Genomic DNA, 9,663 nt, shown 5'->3' with positions numbered 1-9,663 from the left:
GTGGGACGAGAAACGCAAGACAGAGAGGGAGAGAGAAGTGGAGTTTATGAATGATGGAGTATTTGTCAATTGTTCCTGAGCTTTTGCAGAAATTGCTTGTGAAATTTTTTACAGAGTGAATTCTGAAAAGGAAGCTTTGTCACGTTGGTTTACAGATATCTCCTGTTGTTGCAGTAGTTGTGGTGTTACTGGAGTAATTGTGTGGACTGCAAAAGGTAGAAATGAATAGAGAAAGCGATCTTTTTTTCAGTTTTTTATTTTAATATTATGTGGAATGAAGTAAGTACATGATGTCATTTCCTCTACTGACACGTATTAACGCTGTGTTAGCATCTCGACGAGCTGCTGATGGTCGCACAGCCTGGCCATGTCCAGGGGGGTGCTCCCGTCATCATCAGCCCTCGCCCCCCTGTCGGCTCCGGCCTGCAGCAACGCAGCCGCCGCTTCTGCGTGGCCATTCTGTGCCGCCCAGTGCAGCGGCGTCCACCCCCACTGATCCCTGCCGCTGGGGTCGGACGCCGCAGAGAGCAGCAGCCGCACCACAGCCGCGTCGCCCCTCTCTGCAGCGAAGTGCAGGGCGGTGAACCCGAACAACTCGTCCCTCGCCGCCACGTCCGCCCCAGCCGCGAGCAACAGCCGCACCTCCTCCACCGCCCCCACCTTAGCCGCCTTTATCAGCCTCCTGCCTCGCTCCTCCTCAGAAGGGCTCCTGCACAAAACATCGACACACTTACTCTCTACTATCGAGACACACACACACACCAAATGAAAGAAACTGTCACGGCCGCAAAACTGCCAACAATTCTGAATACACTTCCACAAATCTAGAAATCTCGCTTCTGCGATACAGGTTAACCAGCGTATTACAGACAGATCCACAGCACTAGCCCATAATCAAAAACTTCAGCCATCTGCCATTAAAAATAGGTGCACTCCATCTCCTAACAAATTCATTTGGCACATTTCCTCAATTCACTCCACAGATCCGCCTCCTTTCACCTCGGCATGCAGTTGCTACCCAATCCTTCATCTACATTCAAACACACCCCTAAAACTACCTTCTCTGGGTACCAATTCCTTCTGTCACTTAGGAAGAAAACACTAGAAACCATACACATCTGTAAGTACTGAAATAATACTTCCTCACCAGACAGCTAAGTGATTCAGACCAGTAACATGGAAATTTTCTGGCATACCGACAAAAAATATAAAAGTCACTGCTTCGTACACAATAAGTTGGTCGACATATTTGAAATACAACAAGGGCACCAGGTCGACTTTCCCTGACACACACACAAACACACACACACACACACACACACACACACACGCACACACACACACACACACACACACACACACACACACACTACCCGCTGCATAATAATCGTCACATGTGCTCATATAATCATGCATGCAACAAGAGATACATCCACTGGAACATTCATTTCCATCTACTTACACACTTTGCAAGCCACCATATGGTCTGTGGCAGAGGGTATCCTGCACAACTACTATACTCAGTAATGTTAACTTTGTGTAACTTTTTGCAATTTTTGAAAATTCTGCACAGAAACTAAGTTACACACCGCGTGAGGCAGTATAGTTAAAAAGGTCTTCGGAACTGAAAACGTATACCAACTATGTTGCTCTTGAATAAAATTTTTGTTTCAGTAGTAGTAGGAACACTTAAACCGTAACTTTAGACAAGTCTCAAAAAAGTACTATATTTCCTGTATCTAATGCTATGCATAAATTAGATCATGCCAGAAAGAAATCAGGTGTCTGTAAGAAATAGAAACAGACAGTGTTGATTCATTATCGCATGTTCACTTACAAATATCAAAATACTTGTACAGATCTGGCATTGCTGAACTTGAACCAATGTCGCGAGAACCTCTCCCCACAGCTGATGCAAGTTAAAGGCTAATCCCAAGCGAGAGGGCCAGTAAGAAGCTCCAAAGACAATTGAAATACTAACTAGAAACTACAGAGGTAATAAAACTGGTGCATTTAGTACAAAATAATCAATGTAGGTGGAGCAGCAACCGTATGAAACAAAAGTAATAACTGGTACATATAAAAAGTTCTCGACTGACTGCAGTCATCTGCTTTTTCCGTTCCGCTCCCAAACAGAGCGAGGAAGAAACGACTGCCTGTGTGCCTCTGTACGAGCGACAATGCCTCTCACCCTATGTTCGCGTCCATTGTGTCAAGTGTACATTTGCCAGAACTAGAACTGTTCTGCCATCAGCCTCAAAAAACAGTTCTCTAAATTTTCTCAACAGAGTTCGTCGAAAAGAACGTCGCCTCCCCTCCAGTGATTCCGATTTGAGTTCCTGAAGCTTCTGCACAATACCTCTGCGCCACTCGAAACTACCGGCAGCAAATCTAGCAGCCCAGCTGTCAGTCCTTTAGCTGTCTTCCGTTAATTCTACCTGTTGCCAATACCAAACACTCGAGCAGTACTCGAGAATAGGTCGCACCAGCGGCCTACGTGTAGCCTCATCTACAGGTCAACCACACTTTCCTAAAATTCTCCCAACAAACTAAAGTCGACCTCCCGCCTTCCCTACCACATTCCTCTCACGCTTGTTCCATTTCATTTCATATCGCTTTGCGAACTTTCGCTCAGACATTTAAGCGACGCCTCTGTGTCTAGCGGAACACCTCTACTGCTGTACTTCAACATTACGTGTCTGTTTTTCCTACTCACCTGCATCAACTTACGATTCTCTACATTTACAGATGGCTGCCATTCGTCACACCAACTAGAAATTTTGTCCAACTCGCCTTGTGACCTACGCTCACTCAACGACGACATCTTACTGCACACTAGGGGACAATCAGCAAACAGCTGCAGATACCTGTCCACCAGACCATTTATGTATACAGACAGTAACAGCGGCCCCACCACCTTTTTCTGGAGAACTCCTGCCTCTGGCGAACGCTCGCCACTGAGGACAACATACTGGGTTCTGTCACGTAAGAGCTGAGGTCCACTCACATACATAGGAACCTATTCCACATGTTTCTATATCCTGTTCTGTGGACATGTACGAATATGTTATTCAGAGGTGACCGATTAGCGCACCACATCACAGGAAAATCTGCACAATGCAAAGAATTGCGATCTTTGGGGTAAAAATTGCTCAGTCACCTCTATTGCAATCACGGATTGTATTAAACAGTCGGAAGAGAAAGAACTGGGTGCTAATGTTGCCTATCACAATAAAAGGATTGTAGTTTACACAAAAGACAGCCTTGCCGCTATTGGACGCATCAGAAAGGCACCCGAAAATAAACCACACGGTTTGCCAGAATCGCCCAGAAAGTGCACTAAGAAATTTGGGGAATAAATCCATCATTGCAAGCAGCTTCTCAAAATAGGTAATTTGATCAACCATAGGGACTTTTGTATGGCTGACATTACACAAATTAGTTGTTGCCGTAAAAACAGAAAAAATTATTTTCCTTCGAAGAAAGCTGTTTAGTGTAAGACACTGCATGAAATGCGATTTACTTGCAACAGACCTCTAAGTAAAGAAAAGGTCTCTAGAGAGAAGTCATTACTGACTGTCGATGCAAATACTTGATACAAGTCAGGAAATTAACAGAACTCTTTTATGTCGACGAAACTTGGGTGGTGAACCAACGACATTCCTCTTAGAAGACGATGACAGGGTCGTGACGTTGGCACCAAAATGGACGATATGATAGTGCAAGCAACAGCGGTGAATGTTGAATCCAATACTTGGTTTATTTATTGGTCTACATCAATGTCGTCTTCACCAAGATATTTCCCATTACATATTATACATTTATTCCAGTGCTTCTTCCAATGCTTAAAACTATTCTGGAACAATCCTTACAGTAGCATTTAGTTCTCTCAGAGGTGCAGTTTGAATCTCATCTCTTATGTAAAAGACAGCTCTTTAAGGTTTGTCTTTATTTTTGAGAACAAAATGTCACACATGGAGCGAACGTGTGGTCGAGGCCATCACTATAGTATTGTTTCTAGCCAAACATGCACAAGCACGCAACGAACTGTGAGCAGGTGCGTTATCGCAGTGCAGAAACGGTGAACTGTTCCGCCATAAAACCGGACTTCTTTCCGCGTTGCTTCATACCATCGGGGTTGAGCTGGTGAGAAGTACTGCATGCTGGCTGTTTCATCTTGGGACATGGAGTCGTGGTGCACTGTACTGTTAAAACCGAAGATTACTGTCAGAAACGTAACATTCACATTTCAGTGGTCTTGGCCATCTGTCACCGAGACGATCGAGTGTTGGTTTACGCATCGTTTGATTTAACTCTCAGCTCGTATTCTATTATGACCTTCTCGTCATTCTCATCTTCTTCGAAAGGTTTATACCAGTCGTAAACACGTATTTCACTCTTAGTATACTCACCAAAAGCAGTATATAATATTTCAAAAACCACGATGCATTTTAATCCGTTCTCATAGCAAATTTTAATACAAATGCGCTAATCCGTTTTTACAGTAAACAAATAATCGCTGATACTCTTAAAATACCAGTAACCTTTATAACACCTGACAACACACTAAATAACCGATACGCATAACGTTGTACACACAATGACAAAAAGGAAGTAGGAATCTGAGTAATAAAACGCGTGAAATGACAAGTTTCCCGTATCACAAGAATGGTTGCGTTTCAATCCACCCAATCAAGGGGAACTTTGACCTCTTAGAGCAAACACAATGGAAGAGCAAGTCTTCAATTTTCCAGTATAACTACACCACATTTCGTTTATAATCGCTTCGGAACATATCCATCCATTTTGGAGGAAATTGTAGACGAAGATGCATTCAGATGAACAGGCATTCGGTTCTGACATATATTTGTAATAGATGTAGCAATCCTGGCTTTTGATTTCTGTTACTGTGTTGATGTAATTTACTCCACAATGTTGTGCTTCGGGAGGTGGCTATCGTCTGCTGTCTCGCAGTGGTGCCAACTCATTTACCCAAAAATGAACGCTGCCCGGATGGGTCTGCACAGTGCGTCGCCACCGATTTAAGGCGCGCGCCGCGGAAACGCCGGCACGGCATTTCGGAACCGAGGCGCATAGGAAAAGCAGGCAGGCCATTCCGGCCCCAAGCGGGTAAAAAACTCGCAGACGCCCTCGCGCGCCTTGACGTCACGGAGAGGAGGCTGCAGCGCCGAGCATTCAGTTTCGAGACAGCCACGAGCAAGGCTCGCTGTAACTGCGCCGTGGCAACATTGCATCAATAGTGCTCGGACGACGACGGACGTTACGTATCACGTTTTTCCCAAGGATGAGCACTAGCGACGTGAGTGGAGAGTTCGATGCAAACGCAAGGACAAAGTGAATGTGAAAACTGCACGTGTGTGGTCAGCTCACTATCGGCCACAAGATTATGAACGGGATTTGAGAAATGAGCTTCTAGGGTTACCTTCAAGAGAGACGTTATTACCAGCAGCAATCCTCTGCATAAACATTCCGAACTGGCGTGGACAAGAAATTGTGGAAAGCGGTGATGCAAACGAAAGGGTAAAACGTCTTCACATACATAACACTTACAATAATTGAAACTGAAAAATTACCATAATAAAAACGAATTCACATAAATGCAACGCTTTTTGACGCATTACTATATCGCTTTACGGGAGTGAATGACTCGTTAGGTTGTACAGGCAATAAATAATCAGCGTATTTCCCGTAATTTGTTTAGATTTACTTCTGTAAGGATAGCTGACGCTGATCAGATGACTTCGTAGCGTAGTGGTATGGTTTCTGACTCCCATCTTGGAGGTTAAGCGTTCATATACTTGTATTTTCTATTACATTTTTATTTTTATATTTTATCAAACTAAGCTATTGTAGCCGCTTATGCTACTGATATTTCATCGCTTTTGTCAATTGATCTGATTTTTAGTGAGAAATTAATGCAGTTGAGTAGTACTTAGGAAAAAATTTTACGAGTAGTAGGCATACTCGGTAAATAATTTTAGGAATAATAAAACTAAAATTAAATTCATTCCTTAGAGATCCGGAAGTCGTGCACAACGCTGTGGAGCAACATGTTTGCAAAAGCGAGCTTTGACGCCTTTAGAAACTGTGTCACCGAAATAAAAGATAGTCGACGGAACCACATGTACAGACTGCGTTCATGAACCCACTGAAGTAGTGAATAATGATTTTGAAATTAAGGAACTAAGGGCCGAGATTGAACTTTTAAAAAAACTGAATGCACAGAAAGAAGCGGCACTAAAAAATGTGATGCAGCCTTACGAAGTAAAACAAAAGATCTCCGACGTGTTCTTTCGTTGAAGCGGGCAGAAAAGTCATCTGACGTGAAAGAAAAAGTCAAATTGCACAAAAGTGTAAAAAGTGTATTGTCAAATTGTTTTACACCGGCGCAGATAAGATGCATATTAAACGAAAATAAAAGGGTAAAGTGGAATTCAGAGGACATTGCCCATGCATTAATTTTAAGAGCTCTGTCACCTAAAGCATACACTTATTTGCGAAAGCGAAAAATTCGTTTGCCGTGCAGGGCAACCCTTCAGAAATGGACAAAGGAATTTAAATGCAGACTTGGTATTCTTGAAGATATCCTGTGTTTATTGAAAGCCAAGTCACACACTTTTACTACTCGAGAGAGACTAGCTGTTCTGACATTTCACGGAATCAATGTTGACGGCCGCATATGTTACGATTCGTCTGAAGACGTAGTAGTCGGACCACATTCCAATGTACAAGTTTGCATGATACGTGGCTTGTGTAAGCAGTGGAAACAACCAGTTTACTGTGATTTTGACACTGTGATGACCAGTAATTTGCTTCAGAGCATCATTAAGGCAGTTGAGGAATCAGGAATCGGTGTTGTTGCTGTGACGTGTGACATGGGCGGAAAAAATATAAAAGTTTGGAAGGAACTATGTCGATACACAGAACTTATTTCGTAAATCAAGCAGACGACACCACGAGTGTATAGGTTTTCTTCGATGTACCACATCAGTTAAAGTTATTACGGAACCGTTTCTTGGATACAGGCATTACGCTACCTGATGGGTCCAAAATATCTCGGGCAGCTCTACAGGAACTTTTAAAGCATCAGAAGAGTGACTTAACGATAACACACCACATTACTGAAGCGCTCTTAAACGTAACTCGACAAGCAAGGCAGAATGTACAGACGGCAGCGCGACTATTTTCACGACAAACAGCTCAGGCTTTGAAGTATATTCTCCATAAAGACGTTGAAAGTAATTTTATTGAACTCGTTAACGACGTCTTTGATGTCTTGAACTCTAGAGTTCCAAAATATGAATGCTCATCCCTGCGTAGTGGGTTTGGAATCAATCTCTCAATTTGAGAAAATACTTTGAACAGATTCTTAGATATCTGTCCAGCAATGCGCGTTGGTGACAAAGAAAGAATGTTGCCTTTCCAAAAAGGTTTTATAACTTCAATGAAATCTCTCTCTTTGGTCTTTTCGAAAGTATGAAAAGTGTGTAAGTTAGCTATATATTAACTTGTAGACTGAATCAAGATTGCTTGGAAAACTTTTTCTCTAGAACACGAGAATTAGGTATATTTTTTAACAATCCTACAGCTATTTAAGTAAGGAACAGGGTAAGTCTCCTTATACTGACAGGTAATGCAAGTGATATCTCTCTCTCTCTCTCTCTCTCTCTCTCTCTCTCTCTGGGAACACGCCAGTTACTAAAGAATTAAACACAGAGTCTTCCCAGTGTGACGTCGACCCGGATCCTGCATCCCTAAGTTTCATTACCAGTGAGCTCTGTGTAAATGTTGTTGAAGCGCCACTATGAGAAATCCCAGAAACTGTGAATGTGGAAGAAAATTTAGTGACATGTAGTAACAATGGGGGACGACTCTGTAACCTCAAATGTTCTTCCAGATGCGGTAAAATACATTGAAGGCTATATTGCATCTAAGTGCCACAACATTGATAAATCACTAGGCTTTCCAGCAGCGAAAAGTGAAGGAGATCATGCTGCAGACTGGATATCAATTACATCTCGTGGTTGTCTTTACACTCCAACGCCAGCATGGAAAAACAAGTGTGTTGCAGTTTGAAGAAGAATTTGCTGCTTTTCACGGAAATGGACTGTGTAAACAAAAAAATGTCGTGAAGTCTCTGTGGTCTATTACAAAACAAAAGTTCCCTGAAGTTCATGAAGCACTTATTACTCCTTACGTAAAAACGAGAATATTTGTTAGGATTAGGCATCTCAATCAAGAAGCAAAGTTGGAAGCAATGAAGAAATGTTGGTTGGTTGGTTGGTTGGTTGTTTGAGGTGAAAGGGACCAAACAGCAAGGTCATCAGTCCCTCGTTTCAAATAGACTCCATTCTGCTAACGGGACATCTCAGAAAAGGCAGAACAATAAAACGGAAAAAGGGGAAACGTAAAAGGGCAGTCACGTTGTCATTAGTAAAAACAAACGAGGGAAGTTGGCAAGAGAACGAACCCAACACTATGCTGAAGCAGCATAGGCAAGACCACCGGTGACTTAAAAGGGACAACCGCTATAATGCAGAAAGTACGTATGGGAATAGAAAAACTAACCAAGCCTTAAAAAGAAGGGGTAAAAACAGAGTAAAAGGGAAAGAAAAGAGGATTCCAGGCAGGCAGGTGAATCGGGAATCTCTGAACACCGCCTACAGTGGGAGACACCCAAACACTCACCGCCCTGCCCCAACACCAGAGGGAGATTAAAAACTTTAAAACTGAGAATAAAAACCACTCTCCCGGAGGAAACCTAGAACCAGAGAGACCATCCGGGAATCGTCAACCAACATCAAAGGTAAAGTGTGGGGGAGTCTGTACTTAGCACGCAGAGCCAAAAGAAGGGGGCATTCAACCAAAATGTGGGCCACTGACTGGAAGGCTCCACAACCACATAGCGGGGGTGGCTCATCACGCAAAAGGAAACCATGGGTCAGCCTGGTATGGCCAATGCGGAGACGACACAGTGTGGTCGAGTCCTTGCGGGAGAGGCGAAAGGAAGAACCCCATGGGCCTGGATGCACCTTAATGGCACGAAGTTTATTAGACAGCGGAGTAGCCTCCCAAGAACTGGCCCATGACTGTGCAAAGAGGGATTTGATGTGAAGCCGTAAATCCACTGCAGGAGGGGTTACAGAAAACGGGGGGTAAGTAACTGCTCCCCCAGCCAAACGATCAGCGAGCTCATTACCCGGGATACCCACATGGCCCGGGACCCATAGGAAGTCAATGGAACAAGCAGCACGGTGAAGATCAGCGAGGTGGTCATGGATGGCAGAGACCAAGGGATGGCGCGAAAAACACCGGTCAATAGCAAGAAGGCCACTCATCGAGTCCGTACATAACAAAACGCGGTTGTGTTGGGATTGTTTAATAAAGGTAAGGGCCCGGGAAATGGCCATCAATTCCGCAGTAAACACCCCACATGAGGGTGGCAGCAGATGATTTTCCGTTCCAACAAAGGACGTGAAGGCATACCCAACATGATCAGCAGATTTAGAGCCATCAGTGTAAAAAACAACAGCATCCTGAAACTCCGATAAAATTTGGCGGAAAAAGGAACGGAACACCACAGGGGAGATGGAATCTTTCGGACCGCGGCGGAGATCCATCCGAATTCGAGGCCGAGGAACT

At 43.6% G+C, this 9,663-nt stretch overlaps 1 protein-coding gene across 1 annotated transcript in view; it reads right to left on the bottom strand.

The window, feature by feature from the left end:
• Positions 1-282: 282 nt before the first annotated feature.
• The window catches only part of LOC124720125 (TD and POZ domain-containing protein 1-like), a 67,547-nt gene continuing 58,166 nt past the window's right edge, over positions 283-9,663 (bottom strand). Inside the window, exon 4 of the mRNA XM_047245422.1 lies at positions 283-709. Within this exon, the coding sequence (XP_047101378.1) occupies positions 316-709 (394 nt within the window). The 3' untranslated portion in view covers positions 283-315. The remainder of the gene's footprint in view (positions 710-9,663) is intronic.

Source organism: Schistocerca piceifrons, chromosome 11, assembly GCF_021461385.2.
Source record: "Schistocerca piceifrons isolate TAMUIC-IGC-003096 chromosome 11, iqSchPice1.1, whole genome shotgun sequence".
Taxonomy (NCBI): domain Eukaryota; kingdom Metazoa; phylum Arthropoda; class Insecta; order Orthoptera; family Acrididae; genus Schistocerca; species Schistocerca piceifrons.
The sequence above is the reverse complement of the archived record's forward strand: the minus strand, read 5'-3'. Positions and strand labels throughout refer to the sequence as shown.